General features: G+C 49.6%; 12 protein-coding genes across 12 annotated transcripts; 4 read left to right on the forward strand and 8 right to left on the reverse strand.

The window, feature by feature from the left end:
• Positions 1–310: 310 nt before the first annotated feature.
• N7473_010933 (pentatricopeptide repeat protein) lies at positions 311–2,884 on the reverse strand (the record flags this gene model as incomplete). Its single annotated transcript, XM_057156872.1, has 1 exon — positions 311–2,884. The coding sequence occupies one exon, from the start codon at positions 2,882–2,884 to the stop codon at positions 311–313; it is 2,574 nt and encodes an 857-aa protein (XP_057005527.1).
• Positions 2,885–3,040: 156 nt separating this feature from the next.
• N7473_010934 (uncharacterized protein) lies at positions 3,041–5,549 on the forward strand (the record flags this gene model as incomplete). The annotated part of the gene is made up of 8 exons (XM_057156873.1): positions 3,041–3,100; positions 3,166–3,378; positions 3,431–3,504; positions 3,559–3,793; positions 3,847–3,986; positions 4,042–4,315; positions 4,366–4,487; positions 4,541–5,549. The coding sequence occupies 8 exons, from the start codon at positions 3,041–3,043 to the stop codon at positions 5,520–5,522; spliced, it is 2,100 nt and encodes a 699-aa protein (XP_057005528.1). The 3' UTR covers positions 5,523–5,549.
• A 137-nt stretch (positions 5,550–5,686) lies between these two features.
• N7473_010935 (uncharacterized protein) lies at positions 5,687–7,070 on the reverse strand (the record flags this gene model as incomplete). The annotated part of the gene is made up of 5 exons (XM_057156874.1): positions 5,687–6,501; positions 6,554–6,690; positions 6,743–6,803; positions 6,859–6,978; positions 7,028–7,070. 5 exons carry the CDS (start codon positions 7,068–7,070, stop codon positions 5,687–5,689), a joined length of 1,176 nt encoding a protein of 391 aa, XP_057005529.1.
• Positions 7,071–7,220: 150 nt separating this feature from the next.
• N7473_010936 (snoRNA-binding rRNA-processing protein NOP14) lies at positions 7,221–10,028 on the forward strand (the record flags this gene model as incomplete). The annotated part of the gene is made up of 2 exons (XM_057156875.1): positions 7,221–7,508; positions 7,572–10,028. The coding sequence occupies 2 exons, from the start codon at positions 7,221–7,223 to the stop codon at positions 10,026–10,028; spliced, it is 2,745 nt and encodes a 914-aa protein (XP_057005530.1).
• An 824-nt stretch (positions 10,029–10,852) lies between these two features.
• On the reverse strand, positions 10,853–11,143 carry N7473_010937 (uncharacterized protein; the record flags this gene model as incomplete). Its single annotated transcript, XM_057156876.1, has 1 exon — positions 10,853–11,143. The coding sequence occupies one exon, from the start codon at positions 11,141–11,143 to the stop codon at positions 10,853–10,855; it is 291 nt and encodes a 96-aa protein (XP_057005531.1).
• Positions 11,144–12,108: 965 nt separating this feature from the next.
• Positions 12,109–12,723, reverse strand: N7473_010938 (GNAT family N-acetyltransferase; the record flags this gene model as incomplete). The annotated part of the gene is made up of 1 exon (XM_057156877.1): positions 12,109–12,723. One exon carries the CDS (start codon positions 12,721–12,723, stop codon positions 12,109–12,111), a length of 615 nt encoding a protein of 204 aa, XP_057005532.1.
• Positions 12,724–13,456: 733 nt separating this feature from the next.
• Positions 13,457–15,273, reverse strand: N7473_010939 (Zn(II)2Cys6 transcription factor domain-containing protein; the record flags this gene model as incomplete). The annotated part of the gene is made up of 6 exons (XM_057156878.1): positions 13,457–13,611; positions 13,663–13,762; positions 13,814–13,923; positions 13,983–14,676; positions 14,727–14,983; positions 15,042–15,273. 6 exons carry the CDS (start codon positions 15,271–15,273, stop codon positions 13,457–13,459), a joined length of 1,548 nt encoding a protein of 515 aa, XP_057005533.1.
• A 689-nt stretch (positions 15,274–15,962) lies between these two features.
• N7473_010940 (uncharacterized protein) lies at positions 15,963–16,800 on the reverse strand (the record flags this gene model as incomplete). Its single annotated transcript, XM_057156879.1, has 3 exons — positions 15,963–16,340; positions 16,401–16,558; positions 16,611–16,800. The coding sequence occupies 3 exons, from the start codon at positions 16,798–16,800 to the stop codon at positions 15,963–15,965; spliced, it is 726 nt and encodes a 241-aa protein (XP_057005534.1).
• A 508-nt stretch (positions 16,801–17,308) lies between these two features.
• On the forward strand, positions 17,309–19,395 carry N7473_010941 (uncharacterized protein; the record flags this gene model as incomplete). The annotated part of the gene is made up of 8 exons (XM_057156880.1): positions 17,309–17,516; positions 17,574–17,665; positions 17,710–17,854; positions 17,912–18,017; positions 18,076–18,238; positions 18,291–18,373; positions 18,429–18,632; positions 18,687–19,395. The coding sequence occupies 8 exons, from the start codon at positions 17,309–17,311 to the stop codon at positions 19,393–19,395; spliced, it is 1,710 nt and encodes a 569-aa protein (XP_057005535.1).
• A 297-nt stretch (positions 19,396–19,692) lies between these two features.
• On the reverse strand, positions 19,693–21,405 carry N7473_010942 (M20 family metallopeptidase; the record flags this gene model as incomplete). Its single annotated transcript, XM_057156881.1, has 1 exon — positions 19,693–21,405. The coding sequence occupies one exon, from the start codon at positions 21,403–21,405 to the stop codon at positions 19,693–19,695; it is 1,713 nt and encodes a 570-aa protein (XP_057005536.1).
• Positions 21,406–22,105: 700 nt separating this feature from the next.
• On the forward strand, positions 22,106–23,221 carry N7473_010943 (threonine aldolase family protein; the record flags this gene model as incomplete). The annotated part of the gene is made up of 1 exon (XM_057156882.1): positions 22,106–23,221. The coding sequence occupies one exon, from the start codon at positions 22,106–22,108 to the stop codon at positions 23,219–23,221; it is 1,116 nt and encodes a 371-aa protein (XP_057005537.1).
• A 282-nt stretch (positions 23,222–23,503) lies between these two features.
• Positions 23,504–24,889, reverse strand: N7473_010944 (M24 family metallopeptidase; the record flags this gene model as incomplete). Its single annotated transcript, XM_057156883.1, has 1 exon — positions 23,504–24,889. One exon carries the CDS (start codon positions 24,887–24,889, stop codon positions 23,504–23,506), a length of 1,386 nt encoding a protein of 461 aa, XP_057005538.1.
• Between the last annotated feature and the right edge of the window lie 770 nt (positions 24,890–25,659).

A 25,659-nucleotide genomic window follows, 5' to 3' on the forward strand; every position in this document is an offset into this window, starting at 1 on the left:
TTAGCATTTGTTTCCAATTCATTGGGCTCATCCAGAATGGCGTTTTTTTTTTCGTTTCTTGGATGGATTTTCGTATAGAAATACTGGCAGACTCTTATTCGATGACCTTGCAGTGTAAGTATTGTCTGAAAGTAACATTGTACAATTCCCCAATCTAAATAGCAAAGAGCTGGGAAGTAATATACAGGCCCTGAGGATTTACCACAGGGCTATAAAGAGGAGAAAACAATCCTTGAACGCCAGACCATGCCATGCAACACAACACAACACAACACAACAACATGACCAAAACAAGTCAACAGCTCCAGAGCTAGAGCAACTTGCTATCATCCACACCGAGAGGAGACCCTAAATTAATCCCTTCCACATGCATCTCAGCAGCAGCCTGCGCAAGCTTCGTCTCAATCTGGACGGGATCTAACCCTTCCGTCCGACTGAGCACAATACGCAGTAAACTAGCCATGACCTCGAGCTGATACTGCTGTTTCTCATGAGGATCAAGTTGTTCGATACTCAAGCCCTGCGCTTTGAGAGCTAATGACTTGCGTTCGCCCAGCATCTCTAACAGCTGGCTGACTTGGCCGATATTCTCTTTACTCCGGGGTGTGGAGGAGAGCCGGCGGAGACGACGTTTCGGTGTGTCGGCGGGGACACCTGCGAGACGTGCAACTTGTAGGACAATCATACGGGCGGTGGCGTCGTCGGGAGCGTAGTTGAAGGCCGCATGCATGGAGTGGAGTGCGACGAGTGTACCTGGAAGATCTTTGGATAGACAGAAGCAGCGGATGATTTGGTCGTATAAATCCTTGGAGAATTGCTCGGTGGTGCTCTTCTGTGCTCGCGGAGAAAGCTGCGAGTACCATTGCACCATGTGTGAGAATAGTTTTCGTGCCGAGGGGAACCCAGCGTCGAAGGCAGTGCGTCCACGGTCATATTGCAGCTTTGCACAGTCCCAGAGGCATGCGAAAGTTTCGAGGTCTGGCCGGATGCTTGTAGTCATCGTCTCGAATTTGTTCCAGAGAGATCGGATATCTTGTTTGCGGAGTTCGGCATAGAGGAGATGGTTCATGAAATAGGAGTTTGGTTGGATGTGTGCGTCGCCGAGACATTTGGCGAGATACTTGACCATATCGTCGTCGCCGCGGCGGGTGTAATGGAGGAGAAGAATGGAGAAAGTCTCAATGCTTGCCGGAGGCACTTCTCGCTGCAGGAACTTGGGTATACGGCCTGATTCTATCGCTTGGTGCTGAATCTGGATTTGTGGAGATACCTCGACGGGCTGGTATCGTTTCCACACGGCGTCGATTCGGTGTTGGATCATGGACCAACCCAGTCGCTCTGCTTTGTCTCTGGCAGATGCGTTGCCTTCACGAAGCCAGCCGGCCATGACACCGTTGAGATGCTTGGAATCTGGCTTCACGCCGCGCTCGTACATGAGCTCAATGACCATTGCGGCCGAGTCAACCTCACCCATTCCGATGAGCTTCTTCATCCAACTAGCGTAGAAGAACCGGTTATGGAATCGGCGGGGTAGCATCGTCAGAGCAGACAATGACACCTTGTTCACGGCGTGCTCATCGATGCTAGACGCCTGAAGGCTTCCCGCTAGTCCAAGAGCTGCTTGGTATAGGGCTGTTGAATCATTTGCTGGATCTTGGCCTGTCACCATCATATCTTTAAAAACAGCAACGGCGGCATCTGACCGACCAGCCGTGAGGAGACCAATGCTAACTCGATCATAGTCCTCCATAGTCATGTCTGGCCCGAGGAAGGTCTTGAGTTGCAGATACAGTGCCCAGGCCTTCACCTCGGCTTCTTTCCCGGGCATCTTGCTCCATGCAGTGATAACTGGGATAAGAACACGGGGTTGGCGAGATCTGTCGTTCGCAAGGAATGCCAATGCAATATCTTGAGCGCGTTGTGGGTTGTTCTCGGCCGCAAAGAGTCGGACGCCCAGCATCCAGTACTCCTCAAGGTCTTCCTTCTTCTGCGACAGTTCCGCTTGATACGCCTCCCATTGTTCCAACGCCTGGCCGATGGCACCGCCTTCGTGTAGAGCTTCGATATAGGAGAGTATTTGGGGGATGGCGAGAGGTCTTCCAACCGATTTCATGTCTTCGGCGAGGGTTTGGAGGTGTCTGGACCGTGTGGACTTTGTCGATTGCGCAGCGACTTGTGACTCCCAGATTGAATTTATCATGGCTGGCGTAAGTGATTCCAGGAACCCCGGAACATTTTGCTTGCATCGGCGGTATGACTTCCAAAGCTCTTGCCTCGCGCGCTCGTCTGTTGTCTTCCCGGTATAACGTCGCAGGGACACGTTGAATCTTGTAGAGTAGGCTTGAGATCCTGGATCTGCAAGGTGTTGCTGCGACGCCTTCCGAGCCGCCAGCTTTCGTCGGTCCCTAACAGTGTCCTGCCAATTCTCTTGTTCGTTCGCAAGGCCCTCGAATTCATCCTTCAGCATGTTATCCAGCTCCTCGTCAAACACATCGTCCAATGATAGCTGTGGCTGAGCCGGCCCTCGCTCTGCTTCATATTTCCGTAGAGCCTCGAGAGCAATCTTCCGGTCCTCCTCCGGTAAACTCTGGATAAATTCGCCGTCGGGCGTAAACGGACCCTTTTCCAGTATCTTCAACTCCTCCTGGAGCTTCGAAAGCTCGGTATGAACTTCATTCCGCTCCTCTTTATCTTCCGCCTCCGGATCGACCTTCCGCGCGGTCTTGCTCGTGGGACTTTCTTGTTCGTAAAAGTTGACCTTATCGTTCGGTCCGCCGAAGTCGAGACGACGCGCATTCACAGCGCTAAAGGCGCGCCGGGAAATCGACGGGCTGTGGACCGCATGGCACCATCGAGCTCCTCCTCGAACAGCCTGGCGGAGCATATGGAGTTGTTCATGGGGGGATTTGAAGGAGTTTGGGGTAGTTGTCGAAAGTTGAAGATCGGAAAACCATTAATGCCCCTGTTCGGGTTTAGCGCCTTCCGCCTCCGAACGTGAAGTCATCCGCCCTTGACGCGACTTTGTCAATTGCAACCAGCAATGGATCCTGAAGGCCTCGAGGATGCGCTGGACTTGTCCAGGGACAGGTCGCAGAACCAGGTATGTTGTGATTTGTTTTTGGCTATGTCTGGAGGTGAAAATGTCGACTCACTAACTATTTCAAGGGTGTCTACATCTACCAACCCGTAAAACCTGGGAAAGCTACCGGCGAGCGACCCTCGAAACGACGCAAGGTCTCCTCTACCAACAATCAAGGACAGAGATCCGATGTCCAATGCTTTGTGCCATTGTTGAATGGAGAAGAAAATGCCGAGTCATCGCAATTGCGACACGAAACCTACAAACAGCTTTGGTCGGCACAGGAGCATAAGATTCAGGTGCGAATCATTCGCCTTAGTCTGCAAATTGTTGCTGATAGTCAATACCTAGGCTATTCTTGAAGATGTTGACGCCGGAGTATTGGCCGATGTGCTCTCTTTTGTGAGAGAAAACTCTCCTGAAACGTACGCTCTCCCCCGACGAAGCACTACAAGGTGGAATCTAACTTGGTCTGCTAGATGCAACGGATGTATCCCTACAGGTCTGGTGACAGTCGGATCCAATGTTTCCTCCCTGAGCAGATTGCTCTCTCGTCTCAACGATCAATTACTAGCCAGTGGCGAAGGCGGTGTTGTGGTGCTGGAGTCCGGTGATGCTCCTAATTTGAAGTCATCCTTGAAGAATATCATTCGAGCCGCGATCACAAATACCGAGGGAAATGATGGATACCAGAAGTTCTTGACCGATCGGGCGGTAAGTTCTCGGCTGAGAATTATTTGCTGGACTATTACTGACTTCCTCCTAAGGGACCTCGACTGCTTGGATATGACCTGGACCTTCTTAACGACTACGTTCAAAGAAAGGGCACGAAAAAGCTGGTTCTTGCACTTCGAGACAGTGAAGCCTTTGACCCAGGTCTATTGATGGATCTTTTGTCACTTTTCAAGTAAGAACAGCAATCCTCGCTCAGCTGGCTCAATGTCACACTAATGCGATACTAGGTCCTGGCTTGATCGCATTCCATTCACAGTTCTTCTCGGTATTTCGACCTCCGTCGAGCTGTTTGAAGGTCGTTTGCCTCGTGCATGTGTTTCTTTGCTTCAAGGCAAGCATTTCGAAGTCCAAGAAGCAGGGAACTGTGTCGACCGTATCTATGAATCGCTCCAGACCGACCCACAGGGAAAGCTGTGGCTGGGCCGCAATGTCACTAGCACTCTTCTGGAAAAGACGCATGACTATTTTCAAACACCTGAAGCTTTCAGTCGCATGGTCAAGGTAAATTGGCCCCAGGTAGTTGTCTAGGTTCCGTTGCTGACTATGTCTAGTATGCGTATATGTCACATTTCTTCGCGAACCCGCTCGCGGTGCTGTTGGGAAATCCAGCGCCAGCTACGCTTTCTCAACCCAGACTATGTGAGGCCATTAGACATCTGCCATCATTCCGCATGTTAGTGCCTTTTCCTTCGCCGATCTGGGTTTCCAATCTAACCGTGGTGACAGGTTTTGCGAAGATTTACTAGAGGCGGGGTCTCCCGATGATGTACGGAGTTTGCTAGAAAACGATGAATACCTGCTTCAGGAGGCGCTCAGTCATGTTAGCGCGGGCCAGCAAAGCATGCAACAAATATTCCAGGCTGTTCTTGTCATCCATACCTGCATCCAGCACACGCAACAAGGCTCAAAGAAGACCAATGTCTCTGATCTTTCTGTTCGCGCCCTCTCTGGCGAGCTGAATGACTCCCAGGTGGCCGATGACATGCTAGCGACAGTGAGGACTTTCGACTCCGAAAAGCTGGGTCTCCTGCTCGACTCTTTGCCCAAGACACTTCCTGCCGTCCTAGCTCTCGAAGATATCCGAGCCGATTTTGCGACATTAGTCGAGGCAAATGCAGAGTTCGAACCTCTACGAAGTGAATACAACATCAACAGCTCTGTGGTGAAAACTACGGTTGTCCAGCAAAGGATTCTACTCAGCAAAGGAAAAGCCAACCTATCCGAGCAAGACATCGAGTACACTCGGATTGTCGATCGACTGGTCGGTGCATTGCAAGAATACCTCACAGAGACATTGATCCAGCCACAGGAGCTGTTCATGCACGAAGCTTTCTTGTTCGACCTGCGCAACCCCTTGAAAGAAAACTTTACACCCCGACCACGATTCGCTCTGGAACGTGCATTGGCCAATCCTTTTGACTACCTTATTTCCTCGACAGATGCAAGCGGCGCCAGGATTTCCGCCAAGCAGCCTGCTACTGCGATTCTTTATCAGCTCTATCTCGAATCCGGGGCTTTGGTCAACATTCACGACTTGTGGCAGGCTTTCTACGGAGTATTTGAGGGCGACCAGGGCAACACTTGCGATGATCGCATGATCATGTCCCTGTTCTACGGCGCGTTGTCTGATCTTAAATCCTTTGGCATGGTTAAGAATAGTCGGAAGAAGACCGACCATCTTGCCAAATCCGCGTGGATGGGACTATGACCTAGTTTATTTTCAATAATTCATGAAGTTTCATTGTATGTGTTGAATTCCTATCAACCATATTTCCCATAATAGGGTAGCCCATACTAGGCAAGGGGTATCGCGCTCCTGCAGCAGAGTATCACCGCAGTAAAGAATCAAACAGAAAGGCCATCCACGCCAAATCAGTCATCCAGGATCGGTCGCTGGATAATGTCCTCATGGCCTAAGGGGTGACCTCCTTCACTAAGAACCATGGCTTCTCTCCGGCGGCGGCGCAAGGCTTGGTCTTGGGCACTGAATTGGAACCGCGAGGGAACATAGAAATCTGGACCAGCCGTGTCTTCTCCGCCCACCATACGAATGTCAGGATCCGTGACCATATCGTAGTCATCGTCATCGACATCGTCTTGGTCGTCGTCAAGCTCGTCCTCATATCCATGCTCATGCTCATGTTCATGCTCGACATGGTCACCGTAGTCGACATCGTCTTGGCCGTCGGTGTGCTCATCGTCATACCCATGACCATGCTCATGCTCCTCGTGCTGGTCGTCGTCGTGCTCGGGATCATCCTCGTTGTCATCCTCGTCTTCTGGGATCGGGCCATTCAGACCGTACTTTCGGAGTTGCTTATTGCCCTCACGATGGCTGGTCAAAACCTCAAAGATATTACTCATTGTTTCGTCGTCAGACCACCAGGCTTTCACGAGAAGCACCACATCATCCTTTCGGTCCTTGTCAACTGCGCATGGAAATGGATAGTTAGTCAGCCATCGGCTGACTATCCCTGCTTCCAGCGCGGTGGAGACATTGCCCGGCAAGAGGATCCATAGTATCTCAATAGCTTTGTTCTCTCCGAGAGGTCTGGTCTTGGGCAGGATGGGCGAGATAGTCGCGGACCATGGTTCGGTGTGCTCGTCGAGGAAGTTGCATAGACAAGTGATCAGGGCGGTAAACGTCTCGAGGTCTTGCAGATAGGAGCACGCGGTGTTCTTGTTTACTAGAAGGAATTAGCATGGGGCTCTTCTTGGGTGTTGGAGTGTGTAACATACGAGCTCGGTCTGAGACAAGATAGTAGAGAGCCGTCAGCGCTCTGTCTCGCGGTATCTTGTTTTTGTGTGCCAGGTCTTCCAAAATCAAGTCGCGTGTATTTTCTCTGAGCGACCTCTCTGAGATGATGCGTAAAGCCCTGCTACCATTAGCGGCGATAATGATGTAATGTGGGTGAGAGTATCTCGTACGCGGATCGGAGGTCATAGCTCGTGTTCTCAGAAAGGGTCAGAAGAGTGTCCAGCTTAAGGACTGCAAAGGTATTAGTATTGGATGAATAAGAGATGAGATCGAAGAAAGCACTCACCATCCTCTGTTCCTTCACTGATTATCTTGTCTTCCTTCTCAAGATGCTTAATCTCGGTCAGGCCAACGACATGACGAAGGTCCTCGATGATGCCACGAACGGCAAAAACGAGGGTGAAACCTGGTAGAATCAGTATTTAGACCAAAGAGCTCGTTCCGATCATTCCTACCAAGGCAAAGCCATAGCACTCCATCTCCAGAGAGAGGAGCCATGGTGGATATCGAGGTCGGTGTTGGGGATGCGGAGATGATGGCAGAATCGAAATCCCCGAGGGCGGTGAGACTATTTTTTTCCGGGCGGAGTGGGAAAGTTTGGCAGTCACGAAAAAAACTCCACTCAGTTCACGCTCGTCACGACAAACAATGCCGCCCTCTCAGCTGAAGCAGTTGAAGGCTTCACTCCGAGAGAGTGGGGTCGTTGGTCCCCAACAATCTAAAAAGCAGAAACGCCAAAATGCGAAATCTGGTGTTGGTGCGCAGAATCGCAACCAGCGCAATGCTGCATTGCAAGCCATTCGAGACCGGTTCAATCCTTTTGAGATCCGCCCAACTGCGACTAGGAGCAAGTTTGAGACCACTACACGCGATGATAATTCTAAAAAGGCTACTGGGCGCCGTCCAGGTGTTACGAAGTCATTGGGAGAAGAGAGGGTGAGCTTGTTACTATTTGAATGCAAGTATGCTAGGAGGATTCTAACCAACTTTCTCTGCTAGCGCCGCGCAACTCTTTTGCAGGAAATGAACAGCCGTAACAAAGTCGGTGGTCTTGTCGATCGCCGATTTGGTGAAAACGATCCGACCATGACGCCCGAAGAACGAGCCGCCGAACGATTCGCGAGAGAAAGCCAGAAGAAGATGCGCAAGGAATCGATGTTCAACCTCGAAGAAGACGAAGAAGAGTTCCAATTGACGCATATGGGTCAGTCCTTGACTTTGGATGGTACGATCGTGGATGGTATGACGGTAGACGACTTTGATGCCGGTGATTTGGAGGGTGCCGAGTCCGACGAAGAAGCCTCACGGAAACGGAAACGCTTCGGTGAGGATGATGAAGATGCGGAAGACTTTATCGATTTTGGAGAGGATGGCGAGGATCAACCAGAACGCAAGAAGTCCAAGGCCGAAGTTATGAAGGAAGTCATCGCCAAGTCCAAGTTCCACAAGGCTGAGCGACAGAAGGCCAAGGAGGATGACGACGATCTTCGCGACGAACTCGACCAAGAGCTGCCAGATCTCTTCGAGGCCTTGCGTGGCATGAAGGCACCAGCTAAACCGGAGCCGGTTAAGCAAGATTTGGACACCATGAACCCAGAGCGCGCAGCCATGCTCCAAATCCCGGAAGGCAAGGACACAGAGAAGGAATACGATCAACGCCTCAAACAATTGACTTTCGACAAGCGGTCACAACCCACGGACCGCACAAAGACGGAGGAGGAGAAGGTAGAAGAGGAGGCTAAACGGTTGAAGAAGTTGGAGGAAGACCGACAGCGCAGAATGCGCGGTGAGCAGCTTAGCGACGAGGAGGAAGAGGAAAGCGACAAGGACTCTTTCTTCCAGGGCGATGAAGATGATGAGGAGTCTGAAGTTGACGATGCGGCTGCTTTTGGACTTCACACGACTTCCTACGAGCCCCGGCCCGAACTCGCCGTTGAGGACGAGGATGATTTCGTCATTGACGATGACCTTGTTGAGACGCGATCAAATGTTAGTCTGTCTTTGGACGGAAGTGACATCGAAGAGGAGGAGCTCTCAGACGAGGATGATGCCGAGGAATCGGAGGAGGAAGACGAGCTTATCAACGGAATGACGTTACCCGCAGCAAGCAGTGCTGCTGCATCAACAGCGGTGCAAGTCAATCAGACCGCTGATGGAAAATTGGCCTTCACCTATCCTTGCCCAGGTAATCATGAGGAGTTCCTTGAGATTACCAAGGATGTCCCTACCCAGGATCTGCCGACTGTCATTCAGCGCATTCGTGCTTTGCACCACCCCCGTCTTCATGCCGACAACAAGGCTAAGTTGGGCAGATTTGCTGAGATTCTTGTCGAGCATGTTTCCTACATGGCCAATGAGAGCGAGGAGCCTTCCTTCGCTATTATTGAGAACATCCTGCGTCACGTTCACTCGCTGGCCAAGACTCACCCCATCAATGTGGCCATGGCCTTCCGTGCTCGTCTCCGCGAGATCTCAGAGGATCGGCCGCTCAGCCTTCTTCCTGGTGATCTTGTTGTTCTGACTGGCGTTTCTACGGTCTTCCCAACATCTGATCACTTCCATGCCGTTGCTACTCCCGCGCATCTGTGCCTTGCTCGATTCTTGGGCCAGTGTTCGCCCAACGGCACTTCTGACTTTGTGACTGGTGCCTTTGCCACAAGCTTGTGTCTTCAGTATCAGACTATTGCGAAGCGCTATATGCCCGAGTTCATCAACTATGTTCTTAATGCTCTTTGCAACTTGGCTCCCACGGAGCTTACTGCTAGGAATATGTCTTTCCCCCTCAGAAAGTCCCAGCAATCAGTCAAGCTTGCGCCGGTCAAGAAGGTCACACCGCGCAAACTGCGGTTCCGAGATGTCTGTGCCACAACTTCCGATTCTCAGGCTGAAGAAGACCTTAAGATTTCTCTTGTCGCCGCCTTCGTCTCCCTCCTCGACACTGCTTCTGATTTGTGGGCCGAAAAATCCGCCTTCGTCGAGATCTTCACCCCCGTCCGCGCTGTTCTGAACCACCTCCGCCAATCCTTCAAGAGCAAGGTCTTTGCAGCCGCCCGAGACCCTCTCCAGTCCACTCTGGACAAGATCGATGCTCATCTCGCCCGTGCCAGCCTTGCCCGCCGTCCACTGCTCCTTCACAACCACCGCCCCCTGGCCATCAAGTCTGCCATCCCCAAATTCGAGGAGAACTTCAACCCGGACAAGCACTACGATCCAGACCGCGAGCGTGCCGAGGCCAACCGCCTCAAGGCCGAGTACAAGCGCGAAAAGAAGGGTGCTATGCGCGAGCTGCGCAAGGATGCCAGCTTCGTTGCCCGCGAGAAGCTGCGCGAGAAGAAGGAGCGCGATGCCGAGTACGAGAAGAAGTACAAGAGACTTATTGCAGAGATTCAAAGCGAGGAGGGTCGTGCGGCCAACGAGTACGAGCGAGAGAAGAGGGGACGCGCAGGCAAGCGGTAATCTTGTTGAGTTTTGGGCTTGTCTGTGGTGTCTCAATTCTATCGCCGCCGACTTCCAGGTCATGTCATGTCTTTCTTGTGCACATCTTTATAGATCAGTACATAGTTCTTTTTGCCCTTTGCTTTCTGGGGCCGGTGCATGGTTGGGAATTAAAAGTCGCAGTCAATCAAAATCAGGTTCCGGTCATAATTATCTTCGCCCTCTCGAGCTGTAGTCATAACACGGTCTTCTGCCCATCCATTGTCGCTGTCACGAAGCTCTAATAATGTCCTCATACAGTAGTGAATACCTTGAGTAGATACCGGCCGGGTATAGTGCCATAGCCGCGATTTGCTTTACAGGCGAGCTTTTCAAGCGCGCGCGTCGACTAGATGTTCATTACTATCCCCCAATTACGACTCTTAGGTGGGCAGCACATAGCTCCCTACAACATCCTGCAGCACGACTTTTAGGAGAATGCTACTAGTACAGTAGAATTTCAAAAGTGTGAATCTATCAACCAGAGAAGCGGACCAACCAGACATGGTTTAATCACTCTTATCTAGAGCATCTTTCTGGACCGCACCCAGCAAGCCTTCAATTTCCTGGACCTTCTCATCCATTTTCTCTCTCTTTTCCGCGAAGCCTCTTCTCAAATTCATGTAATATAGTTGTCTTGCAAGCGACATAGGCTTACTGGGTGTTGCAAGAAAGGGCGCCGGCTCCCAGGGTACAGGTTACCGTCCATACTGTCCTGCGACCAGGAGCAAGATTTTTTGTAGCCTCACTCATCTAGACTGACTTCTTCCCCCTCCAAACAAAGTGTTCCATGATCCGCACAAGACTTAGAAAGCCTTGTAGACGACAAACCACGGGAGACCCTTGGCCCAGATGATCCTGAGTGGTGGTTGGGGGGGCGGGGGCTTGTGAAGATCTATCTTGACCTTCGTTTCACAGAACTTGTAATGCCACGAGTCCTTCGATACCCGAGTGAATTCAGGCATATCGCCGAAGGCCACCGAGGGATCCTTGTTGGCAATTACATCAATATCAACGTGCCGATCAAATTTCGCCTGAAATTGAGAACGGCGTTGCTGCGGCGTCAGGGTACAATCAGCAGTATGAAACTCCTTCATCGGTCTATCAGTCTATCCGATGAAGGATTGTGCAAGACGAGCCTCGCTCTTCCGGTGGTCCCAGTAGGGTCTCGCAGGTTCGACATCTGGATCAAGCATGTCTTGTAGTCGCGATGGGAGAGGAGCGTGACGTAGGGAAATCTCGCCAAAGCGAGCCCATCGCACTGCAAACCACGTCATACTCCGTAGTGGAGGACCGCTTGATACCTGTCGGATACTCGGGGAAGGTTCGAGGAGGTGAAGAAGAAGCTTTGGAGGTAGGGAGGTTAGCACGCGTGGACTCGGCGAGGACGTGAGAAACTTGCTATGACATAGTAGGAGCTTGCAAGTGAACAGTGTCACCCAGGAGCGAGTCACACTGAAGGACTGCTTAGCTTTGAAAAGCTAGACCGCATAATCCCCAGGCTTGACTCTGGAACCTCGACGACCCAATTTTGACTCTGCTCCCTCGTTATCACGCGAAAGACCCAATACGGTCTTCTGAAACCAAGGCCAGCCCACCTCGTTTATCTATTTGGCAAGATCCCGCAATGCCCACATTACCTTGGAGATTGAAGATATCCAAGAGAGCGAGCATTCATAGGTGGAGTCATCAAGTGATATCACCAGATAGTAGCTATCTTGTCATCGTCGATCTGACAGTCTGCTTGGTAGTAAAGAGGTCATGATCTTGAAGAACGTAATCTCCTGTATATGAATCCTTTCTGCTGGGGCTTGAGGGTGTACTCTGTGCCTAAATATAGGAAGTAGGAAGCAGAGATAGGAAACAGAAGGAATTATGCGTGGAAAACCTAAAATATCTAGAGGAACAAGGGGAAATTGGGTCTATCAAGGCCTTTATAGACCAAGGGGGCGCCCAGCAAACATTCTGGCTCAGGAGATCTCCGCGGGGAAAATCCGCTAAGGAGAAGGGAATCTCCGTTAGGATTGAAAATACCCTAGCAATACTGCCAGATTGAAATCCATCACCTGGATTTCCTCACAAGAAAGCACTGCGTCACACCATCAAGAGGCATCTCAATCCTCCCTTCCGTCTCAAACCCAAAATCATGATAAAAGGATTCCGCAAACTCATTAGCCTCAACAAAAACATCCAGCTTCTCTCGATCCGCGATTTCGCACGCCTTCGCCAGGAGCATTTTCCCCATTCCACGGCCCTGGTACTCATGATCGACCCCAAAAAGATCAATACAAAGATGGACCCGTCCAAGCATGAATCTCTCGCGATACTCGATCATCGATTTGAGCATGGCATCGTAGGATTCTTTGTCAACTTCTGGTGGTGGGGGATAAGAGGCCCATCGCCCGGCTCCTTTTTCGTTGGCGTCGTATTTGCGGAGGGAGAGTAGGCCTAGAACTGGAGCTGGAGTTGGAGTTGCAGAGTCTGACGATGAGATCTTGAGAACATAGCAGTTGGAATCTGCAATTTCCATGCTGTATCTCTTTTCCCACCATGGCGCGATGGATTCGGGAAAGATCCTGCGGTGCCATTCTCTTGTCGGATGAAAGGCGCGAGCGTGTATAGTACCGATTGATGGTAGATCTGCAGCTTCTGCTAGTCCTACTACAACGTGGGACATGTTGAGACTCAGCTGTGTTGATCAGGATATCCTCGGTATTGATTCTTCGGTCTAGATAGAGAGGCTTGGGGAACGGCGGGGGACGGTGGGGAACAGTGGTGAGGGGTTTGCTTACTGGGGTGGGCTTGTACAAAAGAGGCAAGTCAATTATAACAAACAGAGGTCAAACAGAGGTTATGACCATGTTTAAGGTCAAACAATCAACTCCCCCCCCAGATGGCCTGTTTGGTATCCACCATAAATTGGTGAACCACTGATGTGCCCTGGAGGAAAGGGCAAACTAAAGAAGAAAAAAGTACTGGGCCAGTGTTGACGCTTGGGGCTCCACGGACGGCCGGGCACACCCCTAGGCGGGGAGCTCTTTTTTTTCAGAGATTTCTTTTGGGTAATATTTTTTTTTATCTTAGGCGCTGATATTTTATTGATTCTAGTTTTGAATAGTCTTTTTGACGGTGTTAGAGAGTGAAAAATGGGGTGGGATGGTGATGCAGTAACGAGGGCGAAATACATAAGGAACGACAAGGTCGGGGATTCGACTCACGGAGGTGGAGAGTTTATTCATGTTGATTTCTCGGGAGATTCATTTAGAAAGAGACTATCTCACGGCCTGGCAAACATGCCTCTCTAGAGGGATTCAACCAACTCTTCACTGACTTGGATTTAACGTCAATATCAAATGCAATAAATGTTTATTGCCGAGCTTATGAATGTACTGTCCTCATTCCACAGTCTATCAATAAACCTCGGAGCTCAAGGTGGCCCTCTCCTTCCACTGTCTCTCTAGTTCTCGTCCAATCCACGAGGTCCGCCACCCAAGGCTCTTCTCTACGCGTGACAGAAACTGCAGAGATCCCTGCTGCTCAGCAGGCTGTCGCAAGCAATATCCAACTACAGTAGTGATTAGAAAGCGTCGCCTTTTTCATCGAGTAGCAAACTTACAGCGTTGGAGCAAATGTGAGGCGATGAAGTAGCTGTTTTGGACACTTTCATTCGATATTGAAAGTCCGATGGCCATTACAAGGTGGCTGGCAACTTTTTTCTAGCTTGGATATCAGCGGTTAATCGTGTTAGGGAGATAGCTAGGACGAACTTCTGCGACGAGTCGGGCTTGCGACATTTCAAAGTCCGTCATTCGCTGGGATGGAGCGTCTGATAATGTGAGGAATATTCTGGAGGCATGGTAATATTGCAAACCAACCACTGGAAACCGAATCTGTCAGATTGATCTTTGCATCATTGGAGCTGGAAGCGAGACTTACCTGCAGGGGGCGACATGATCCATAACTCAGGAAATGGTTGATCAGCGGACAGATTCGGGGGCTGATATCGAAGTGGTTGCCAACTCCTTGGCTTGTTACTATGCCACTCCTCCACGCAGTCTGCCAGATGCTGCCAGTCTTTCCGGTCAATAGCATACCCCGGCACAGAGCAACATAGTTTAACAATACAAGCGCAGAAAAATATAATAGCATTAGCGAGAGCCGCATCATCATCACGATGAAACACCGAGGAACGCTCATAATTCCGCAAGTCCAGCTGTATTGGTTCGTACTGGGCTATAGATGAGTAGATAGCCTGGCGCAAGAACTGCCAACTCACTGCCTCACCCAATCCCCCGGACGAAGCTGACCGAGACATGAGATTGAGTAGGCGGTTGGACCCGAGGAGGTGACATTTCCTGTCGGTTGTCCTTTCAAGTTCCTCGTAGAAGCGGAGCACAACCACGGTGATGAGGAGATTGTCGTCATAGCTTTCCTCTGGTTGGTTTAGCGCGACGATGAGCAGTTGTAGACACTCGCCGTGAAAGGTGGATGCTTCGCAGTCATTGTGATTTGTCAATATGGCATCGTGTCTGGCTGCAAGTGCGAGGAGAGCTTTTAGCAGCATTGGTTCGTCGAGGGCTCGGCGAGGAACCTCGGTGCTGAAGTGAGACTGGGGGTCGCAGATATCCGCCTGATATTGTTAGGTCCTGCTCCACGATAGTTTTGCCACTGAAGGCTTACCACGGCTGCGATCTTTTGGATATAGGAGCGGATCAAGTATGCCTCTCGAGGGGACGGTGTGGAGACATCACTCGCCCCCTGGCTGGGGGAATTATTCGAAAGAGTATCAGCCGGAACAACTTCAACGGCTTCTGTAAGTGTCAGTGGACTATCGCCTGGCGGCGAATATGCCTGTTCAAGGGTCTCAGAGCTCTGATCATTATCGTCCGGCTCTGACGGCCCGTGTCCAAAGTCATCGGTCTCGCCCACGAAGGTCACTAGAGCAGTTTCTTGTCAATATGTAAGTTCATCATCACATCCGAAGGGAAAACTCACCTGGCCGTGAAACCCCAACCCAAACCTGCTGTTCATCCCAGACGAGGTCGAAGCGGGATGAAGCACTATCGCATTGCTGGTATATATAGCGCACAGGCTTGAAATGGAAGCGCGGCTCGAGATGACATGGCCGACCTAGTCGCGAGCAGCGAGAGCATGATGACGCTCCGGAGGGGACCACACAGCGGGCGTGACGATGGCGGCAGCGAGCACAGCCCTTGGTCACGCGCATGACGCAGCGGTGGATGGTTGCTTAGAGGATGATATATCATGCACAGCGGCAAACGGCGACCGGGATTAGTTGAGTTCACGTAATCCACTGTTAAACCTAGGTAGGTACACCCAAATCAACGAGAAATGAAAATAGCCAAGTGCATCTGGTATCACTTGGAATGATTGACCTTCACTGATATTTTATTCATTCGTGAGTCAATATGATAAGATTGTAAAGCATTGTACTATTCAGGGGTTATTCTAGTCTCCCTTATCTCTAAACTGAAGCCGTCACTCGGAGATACAATGTTGAGGCTGATAGGCTGATAGAGGAGCTATCTTATCGCCAGTAATGCGGGGTAGTCTACCCCACACCATGCCCATCACCATAGGTTGCGGACCATGACTTCTCCTAGCCTGTCAAACGTTTTCGAGCACAATTATGACCACCGGAATTGGAATATTCAAATAGGGCTCTAGCTCATAAATTCACCCTTAAATATCATCAATTTGATCTCATTTGAGCGGAGGGAGAAAGGCCACGCTTGGAGTTCATGTCGTTTACTCCAATCCACACACGAGCACCATGAATCTCAAAGTAAGTACCTCGGCTGTTGATCAATACTAAACCACTTATGGTCAGGGGTGCCTCTTTTGAGGGAAAATGGCATATAACATCGCATCGGTTATCCACTCAACAACCAGAATCTATACTTGTGCTTTCGCCCATGCAGTTGTCCAGACAAGAATAGTGCTTGCCAGCATGGCGAGGGCAACGCCCAGGTCGCCCACAGGGATCCATCCGAGTAAAGACCCGGGGATGATCAAATCCAAGCTGTCAATTATAATGCGGTTGAGAAGAGACGCAGTGGATGGGACCGGTTTCGAGATTTGCGAGTGACCAGATGCCTTGTCTTCCTCTTTCTCGTCCACAGAGTCGATTTTATCACTGGGTGCTGCCGGGCCAAGAAGAAGATCCGAGGCAGTTTTGGTAACTGCGGTACAGATAGCATAAAACCAGAACTTGTAAGATTCGAGGAGAATGGGAGTGTACCATGAAACCAAAAAAACGTTCATGTCATGGAGCTGCGCTTTATGGTTAACACAGTTCTAGCATTGCCGATAACTTGAAGCCGAGTAGCTTACCATGGTTGTGCCCTCCAGAACAAGATACATCCCCAAACAACTGGATTCAACTAACTCCAAAGTCGCTGCCCTGTTTCTTAGAGGGTATCCCGAGGCCAGAATATCCTGAACATTTTGGAAACAATCGAGGAAACAGAAGAAGCGGAGATAGCGTCTCGCTGGAGACGAATTAACAATGGAACATGACCGATAAACTGCCAAAAGACCTACCTAGCCCTATCTGTGATGCCGCAATAGAGCATCTCATAACAGTGACATTGTCAAAGTCGATCTGGGTTCCGATAAGTACCAGGCTATGGAATAGCCGGAGGGTCAAGTCCAGGCCGGCAGTGGTATTGGTGAAATTGGCCAGTTGCTTGGGGAGCGATGCCCTTGAATGGGCCGAGGATAGTTGAGCCATTGGCCAAAGCCTTGTATTTTGATGGGGTGGAGTCACATTCAATCTATCAAAAATCCTCTCGTCGCGTTGAGCGGCCAGTGTCCTTTTGAGGGAAAAAAAAAAAAAAAAAAAAAAAAAAAAAAAACGCCAGGGGGAAGCTTTGACACCAGCAGTAGGCCCTACATAAGCCATGAACCATGACCGAACCAGTGCACTGGTACGGATGTTTCCCGCGCAAAAAGCCAATACACAAAATACGATATCTGACCCTATCTAACAGTGGATATCCCGTATTGTGGTGGTGGCGGCGCCACGCTCGGGCCAAAGTGCGGGGATCTTCGAGATGCAGGAGGGAGACGTATCAGGAAACTTGCTCCATCGCTGCATGGAAGTTAATAACTCCACCATTTCTGTCTATTTTCCGGTTTTAAACAACATTCAAATTCCTCCTATGCTAGTCTATTACTTGAGCTCGTTTAAATAGCTTATTCCTCTTTCGTCTTTGTCGTCAGGCACTACTCCAACTATCATGGAGCCCGCCACACACCCACCCGAGATGGGTGAACGCAAGAACTCACGAGAGGCAATGAAAGGTCTTGACCCACGAATGCATGCAAAGCACGACAGTGAGGAGGCCTTGACCTCTGAGCTCATATCAGCTGGCTCGGAGCATCTTCAACGAAAGCTAGGTGGAAAGGAAATCCAGCTGTTAGCGGTGGGTGGTGCTATTGGAACATGTTAGTGAGCCTGATCTTTGAGAAAGGAACCAAATGATTAACTAACTCGTTTCATAGCTTTGTTTGTTCAAATGGGCGCGAGTCTACCAAAGGGTGGCCCGGCAGGCCTTTTCCTTGGGTTTGTTGTCTATGGAACTGTCATCTGGTGTGTCAACCAATGCTTCGGTGAGTCCTTTGGTTCCTGATTCTTCAGGTACTATGTATGCTGATGAGGCAATTATGTATAGCTGAAATGGTTACCTATCTTCCGATTGCTTCTCCCTTTATCCGCCTGGGTGGGTTTTGGGTTGATGATGCCTGGGGTTTTGCGATGGGCTGGAACTACTTCTTCCTTATGGGTGAGTGCCAATTTTTGTGTCAAGTTTATGACCTCTGACTGAACTTAATACATGGAGCCTTCGCAATCCCGTATGAAATCACGGCAATTAATGTCCTCCTTACGTACTGGACCGACAAAGTTCCGGTGGTCGCGGTTGTGATGATATGCTTGGTAATATATGCGTGGGTTGCCTTCCTCAATCACAATGGAATAGTAGATGAACTAACACGGGCTTTACAGTGGTCTAAATGGACTTGCAGTCAAGTATTTCGGGACTGCAGAGTTTTATCTAGCCATCTTCAAGGTCTTCCTCATGCTGGGACTCATTGCCTACACTTTTGTCACCATGGTTGGTGGCAATCCAGAGCACTGGGCCTATGGCTTTACCTATTGGAAGAACCCTGTAAGTTAAAGCCGACTTTTTCTTGTTTTCTTGCTAATTTTTCCTCTTCAAGGGTGCTTTTGTCGAGTACCTCGCTCCTGGAAACACCGGACGCTTTCTCGGGTTTGTTTCTTGTATTATCCAAGGCTCCTTCACGTCAGTATCCACTATCCATTAGGCTTGCCTTATATGATGGCTGATTGTTTCTAAGTATGGTCGGTCCCGAGTTCATCGCGATGACAGCCGGTGAATCAGAGAATCCTCGCAAATTGATGCATCGGGCTTTCACCTCTTTCGTATGGCGTCTTCTCCTTTTCTTCCTCGGTGGAGCTCTCTGCGTTGGGATTGTAATTCCTTATAATGACGAGCTTTTGCTCAAATATATCGAGGGAACTGAGGGTGGCACTGGAGCTGCGTATGTTCTTTGTCCCAAAATAAGTCCTGAATTCGCAGCTTACCCGTGATATAGCTCTCCCTACGTTATTTCAATGGTCAAATTCGGAATCAAAGGTCTCCCCTCCCTTGTCAACGCTCTGATCATGACCTCCGTCATTTCTTGTGGAAACAACGTTGTTTATTCCTCCATTCGAACACTCCATGGCCTAGCAGTGGACGGCAAGGCGCCCGCAATCTTTGCCAAGTGTAACAAATTCGGTATTCCGGTTTACTCGGTCATCGCAGCACTCGCGTTCTGCCTTCTTTCCTTGCTACAGCTTGGCAATACCTCTGCCACTGTTCTAAACTGGCTGGTCGGAATCTGCACTGCATCTTACATGATCAACTACTTCGCGACGGTCGTAACTTACCTGCATTTCTACGCCGCTCTCAAACGCCAGGGCATTGACCGAAAGACTCTGCCATATCGGGGATACTTCCAACCTTATGCGGCATATTATGCCGCGGTGATGACATTCGTCGTGGCCTTGGTGCTCGGATACACCGTTTTCATTGATGGTCATTGGGACATTACGACGTTCTTTACGTCTTACCTGATGATCGGGTTTTTCATCGTGGCATTTGTGGTTTGGAAGCTTTTCAAGCGGACCAACTATGTTCGTCCGGGAACGGCGGATCTTCAGCTTGGGGATATCAAGGCCCAGATTGATCTCTATGAGGCATTGTATGAGCCACCAAAAAGGGGCAAGATTTCGGGTTGGTTCAACAGCTGGTTTGAGTAGTCTGATAGTCATTTGTTGGGATAAATTTGGGTTTGGTGGGGTTGTCTGTTTGGGCACATTTTCCTTTCTCTATAAGGAGTGTCATTTCCATTCCAAGAACGAATTTATGTGGTTGATCTACCAAAGTCCATGTGTAGGAAGTTCCTAAGCTAGCATTGAAAAATAGTGTAAATCTAACTGTAGCATTGCTGAGCAGGTAGGGTATTATTTTTACTGTATAATGATCGTTGATTATCCAAGGCCTTCACGGCTTTTTATCTTTCCAAATTATCTGACCCACGGCCATTCTTTCTATCACTAGCCCACAATATCATCGGTATTCAGAATCAATGTTGCGAAAAAGAGAGGCTCACGAACAAATTCATCGGCTCGAATAAACTCATCAGTCGTATGCGCCCGGTTGAGATTCTCTACCAGATTCACAGGTGTGAATCTGTAGATGTTCTTGGTCAAAGCCCAGAAGAATTTAGTGTCGGTGTTGGCTGGCATCAAATAGGGTGTGACAATGAGATCGTCATCTGGGCCCAGTGACTTGAGAACATTCTTGACGGTGCCAGATAAGATGCGATAGGGTTCAGCATCGACGGGAGAAACTGGAGCTGGCTCTAAGGCGTCAACTCCAAACATGCATATTTTCCGTTTCTCTGCAGTGCTACAGGGCGAATGAAACCCTGCAAATGCCATTCCGTGCTTTCTAGCAATTGGAATGGCAAGAGACTCGTAGTGTGCTTCAACCTCAGCGATGGAGGTTTCGACAGCCAAGCGCAAGTTGACCATTGTCGATGCTGTTTCGGGAATAGCATTGATCTTGACGCCACCGTTGATCTTTCCAACGGACTGGCTCGTTTTGAAGAAGTATCTCATATCATTCAGCGTCTGTGCCAGTTGCTCCTGGCTGGCACTGTCCTCTTCGGCGACCAGACTTAATTTCTGGCGAACTGCCTGCGGGAAGCTCGACTGGGGAGCATGAACAGCACCACACTCTAGGAAGCGAAACATTGGATTCTTCGGAGTGACCTTTCCAGGGAATGGGTTGCTCTCAATCGCGACCACGATTTCCGACAGGATACCAATAACATTATGATCCGGCGGGTTACTCGCATGTCCGCCTGTCGAGGAAACATTGATCCCAACGTCTAAGTAGCCTTTTTCCGCGACACTAACCATAGCAAAGGACTGGCCGAATTCTCTTTGGATACCAGTGGAACCCTCATCCATGATCAAGTAGATTCCGTCGTCTCCATATTCTTCATGGAGGAAATCCGAGATGGGCCTTCCGCAATTTTCGCCGCTGATCTCTTCGTCACAGCCAAAGGCCAGAATAACCGTTCGTTTCGGTTTGAACCCGCTCTGAATCAAAAGATCCAAGCTCTCAATGATGGATATCAAGTAACCTTTATCGTCTGTTGCACCACGACCCCAGATAATCTCACCATCATAGTGGCCGTCATAAGGCGGGTGAGTCCAATCCTTGACATTCTCTTCAAGCACTGGCACGACATCTTGATGTGCGAGCATGAGAATCGGCTTAGCCTCCGAAGGTGGGACGCTGCCTTCCCAGGTCAAGATCAGCCCGTGGGTGTTGGCGTGATCCAGCTTCACGTTGTCAAATACAGTGGGATAGCAGGTTTTGATGTAATCCTCCACTTGGAAAAATATATTCCATCTGTCGTCTTCGCCAATGGGCCCCAAGTCGTCATAGCTCTCAGATGGGATACGAATGATCCCAGATAGCTTGTTGATGATTTCTCCATGGTATTCCACGGACTCGACTTTCTCACGAACATACTGTTCGACTTGTTTGTTCCTTGGAGACAGTTTCGGTACTTGCTGGCATATCCCATGCTCTGCTCCTGGGCTGTAAATGTCCAATTCGGGCGGGTTTGAAGACCGTACAGTATTGTTGAAGAGTGCTGTAAACGCTGAAGCGAGACCAATGGCGAGTGTGCCATAGAGGAACCAGGAGCTAATTTTACGCTTATCTCGCCGCTGATTGAACTGTTCGGACATTGCTAGATAGGTTGAAATGGCAAAATATTGGTTAGGGTAAGTTCATGGCAGGCATGGATGATACGCGATTCAGCCAGGGATATATTTCACCGTCTACCTAGGATAGTCTCCGAGCCTGCGTTTAGAGTGTTGTCTGACTACTACTTTGCCGCATATCTATTCATTCAAGATTCGTATTAATAATTTCGTATACTATCACAGTCATGTTAGACTGGAGGGATTGATAACCGTTGCGGGGAAGAAAGTTAAATCCACATGCCGATGTAACCTTCTAGGGGCGGATCGATTAGAATTGAATTTGATACCTATTCAAGTATCTTACAGCGCGTATTTGACTTGAAAGGTATCTTACTCCGCCCTGTGGACCGAATAAGAATTTTAATCCACTTGATAATCGATCTTATCAAGCACTGTACCGAATATCTGGGAGAACGGCAAACGCCCACGGAAAGCTTTCTTTGTTTCCCGTGATACTTGAAAATAGTCCGACCGAATCAATATTCGTCGTGGGCCAGGCTGGCAGGAATTCTACTGATAACAAGACTCGCAGTGTGAGTCCCTTCCCCCCTTCTGCCTTTAACATTCACTGTGGATTACACGAATCCTCAAGGACACCTAGAGATCAAAAATAAACATCCCCCATCAAACGCGTACATACATTGATCTGACAACCTGCAACATACCACTATCAACCGTCAAGATGTCGAGTCCCAAGGCCTCACCAGCCGCCAATGAATTTCGCAGCGACACCTTCACTACACCAACGCCATCCATGTTGGCTGCTATGGCGACCGCATCTTTCGGAGACGACGTGTACCAAGAAGACCACATCACCACCAAATTTCAACGGGAAATCGCACGATTGACCGGAATGGAGGATGCCCTGTTCATGCTCTCTGGAACCATGGGCAATCAGATCGGAGTCCGCGTTCATCTCAACCAACCTCCGCATTCTGTACTGTGCGACTACCGCGCTCACGTCTACGCCGAGGAAGGGTCTGGTTTAGCGGTGTTGTCTCAAGCTATGGTGACTCCTGTACACCCGGCTAATGGCATATACCTGACCTTGGACGACGTCAAGAAGTGGACCGTCCTGGGAGAGGATATTCATACGGCGCCGACAAAAGTGATCAGCCTTGAGGTGACAATAGGCGGAGTGGTGACCCCCATGGAAGAAATAAAGAAGATTTCTGAATTTGCGCATGCCCATGATATCAAAGTTCATTGCGACGGGGCTCGCTTGTGGAACGCCTCCTCAGCAACTGGTTATTCTTTGGCTGATTACTGCCAGCATTTTGATACAGTGTCGATGTGTGTTTCTAAGGGACTAGGTGCACCAATTGGTGGGGTCCTTGCCAGCACCGCGTCCAACATCAAGCGGGCTAGATGGCTAAGGAAACAGCTGGGAGGTGGCATTCGACAGGCCGGTGTCTTAACGGCTCCAGCTCTGGTGGCACTAGAGGAGGTCTGGCCTACCATGAAAGAGACACATGAGAAGACAAAGAAACTGGAGAAAGACCTAGCTGTACTTGGTGTTGTACCTCAAATTCCGGTCGATACAAATTTCTTTTTCATCGACGCGAAGAGGTCAAACGTGAGTATGGACATTTTGTTGGAGCAATGTTCAAAGTTCAAAGTGAAGCTTATGGATGAGCGGATTTCATTGCATCATCAAATAAGTGATGAAGCCATCGAGAATCTCAAGACTGCCATTGCTGAGACGGTGAAATTGACCAAAGCTTTACCACTGGACTGTGTCCCTAAGGTTCCGGCGGGTGGGTATGGAAGTACCTCGAAAATGAATGAACACAGCTAGTTGTTGGATCAAGGAGCTTTCTGTTCTATATAGATTCTCAATGGCAAAACTGTTGTTCAAATTGATGGGATTATTTGTCTACTGCAATTTTGAGAGTTTTGTAAAGTTAAGTCTCTTTTCTCCTGCCGCTAGACTCAGAGCTTTGAGCTACAACTGTATGGAACGCTGCACGAATGTGAACGAGACGTACAATAGCTACAATCAAAAGAATTATCAGGAAGAACAAATATGGATATGCTAGCGAAGAACTAAGATCAACCAAGGATCGATTGACCAGCATAATCAAGCACTCTGCGTCGGGTCACCCAGCGCAGCTGCAGGCTCATAATCACTGAAATCGTATTCAACATCATAGTCCTCCTCATCAACATCCCCGTCGCTCAGTTCGACATCTTGAAGATTCTCCCCATCATCAATCTCATCAGCGGTGAAACCATAATCCTCTTTCCGAATCTTCTTCCAAGCAGCAATTGTCTGTCTTCGGGTAAGACAGAAAGGAAGCTTGGACAGCGCAACACACCCATCCTGAGTGACTTCCACAGTCTGACCGATCGAACTAGCCGTATCAGTGGCCTTGTCCATCAGGATGATATGGATAAAGAACACCATGCCCGGCTGCGCCACCACATTCTGGCCACGCACAAACATGGGGAAATCCATCCACGTAGGCGAGAAAGTCGCGCCCAAGCTATAGCCACAGCTGTTGAAACGTTGATCCCGGAAGCCATTCTCGTCTGCAACACGAGCATACGCCTCAAACACGTCGCCAATCTCTCGGCCTGGTTTAAGGGCCGCCATGGCTGCCTCCATTTGGAGGATGTTGACGCGGTGCATCTCCCGGGCTAGCTTGGTGATACCGCCAATGGGGATCGTACGCATCAGACACGCATGATAGTGCTTGTAAGCTGCGGCGTGCTCGAGCGTCAGCTGTCGATCGATCTCATCTTTGCCCGTCGAGTATCGAGTGAGAACCGCCTTGTTACCCGAGACAAGGATGTTCTCATTAGCAGGATCATCTCCACCGCCCTCGTAGACCGTGCCAACAATTTCTCGCCACAGGTCGCCTTCGTAGGCTCCTGGTTTGGCCAGCTTGAGGGTACGGATGAGAGCAAAGTCGGCGAGATAAGCGGCTTTTCGAACCTTGCGCATTTCGGCTTCCGATTTGATAATGCGAAGCTCCCGCGTGAATAAATCGCTGTGATCCACCAACGTGCAAAGACCGTTCACGGCTTCTTCCAATGCTTTCCCCAGGCGGTGCGTCAAGGAGCAAGAATCAGGTTCGTAGCCAATTCGCTTCGAGGACGAGTTGATTCCAAATTGCTGCAGGACTTTCGGAACCAAAGACACGGGATTGCTTCCGGCGTCGTCGGATCGAATGAGGATATCTTTTTGTTCCAGAATCGAAGTGTAGAGAGCTTGACGCAGGTCCGGAATTCGAGTGATCAATCGCATGGAGCCATCCTTGTGGAAGTACATGGCTTGAAAGAATACATAGCCAAAGGTATCGAAGCCAGTCAGGTAGTAGAGAGATTCTTGTTTCGTCATGAGAAAACCATCGAGATTCTCTCGCTCCATGAGCTGAAGAGCTCGCTGTTGACGCTCTTTGAACTCGGCCACTGAAAAGTATAGGGCCTTTTTGAAGGGTTTGGCTTTTCTGAGCGCTGCCATTTCGGTTTTAATAGTATGTGGAGTAATTTTAGTTATTGAGTTGTCTGATTGCTCCAAGGGCATAAGAGTGAACTCGTTCTTATACCAAAGCTACTACTACCCCTCCCTCATGTAGGAACACATCGAACCAACATGGGAATATAGTCCGCCGGTCCGAATTAGGATTCTTGCTCCGCGCGTTTCAAAAGTCTATCATATCAGCCACCTGCCATGTGGAAGCCCCTCACCGGGGTCAAACCTTAAACGTTAACGACTGTAATAATACCGACTGATAGTGAAATGGACTTTTCCGAGGAAAACATACTCTGATATACTCAATCTGGAACTAAGCCCTCGTCCTCGTCGCTACTTCTGGATTTCAGCTATCATACAGCGATGGAACGAACGCGTTTCGTGCCATCTGAGCCAGAGCCATCCGGATACTAGTCCGAATCTCTAGCGATATTCCACGGTCCCAAGCTACTCTCATGGGCTGGTCTCGGATTCGGAAGGAGGGATTACAACTCCGCGCACGCAGGGTATTCATAACCTTCATCAACAATATTGCCTTGTTGGACGCGTGGGTCCCAACGTTCTCTCTTTCGGTTCACTGAGAGCCTTGTGCTAGGCCCAAGCAGCTGATACTTCCTTGGATATCCATCCTTTTATCTCCTACTCATCGGTTATAGCATGCGGCTCGAAAGAAGATGATAAGCCACACACATTGCTCATCCGTTAGTTGGAAAAGTCGGCGATGACTCAAAACGGTCGCGCCCCACGATAAGATCCGT

The sequence above is a fragment of the Penicillium subrubescens genome (genome assembly GCF_028828155.1).
Source record: "Penicillium subrubescens strain IBT 31985 chromosome Unknown utg000007l_segment0_segment0, whole genome shotgun sequence".
Taxonomy (NCBI): Eukaryota; Fungi; Ascomycota; class Eurotiomycetes; order Eurotiales; family Aspergillaceae; genus Penicillium; species Penicillium subrubescens.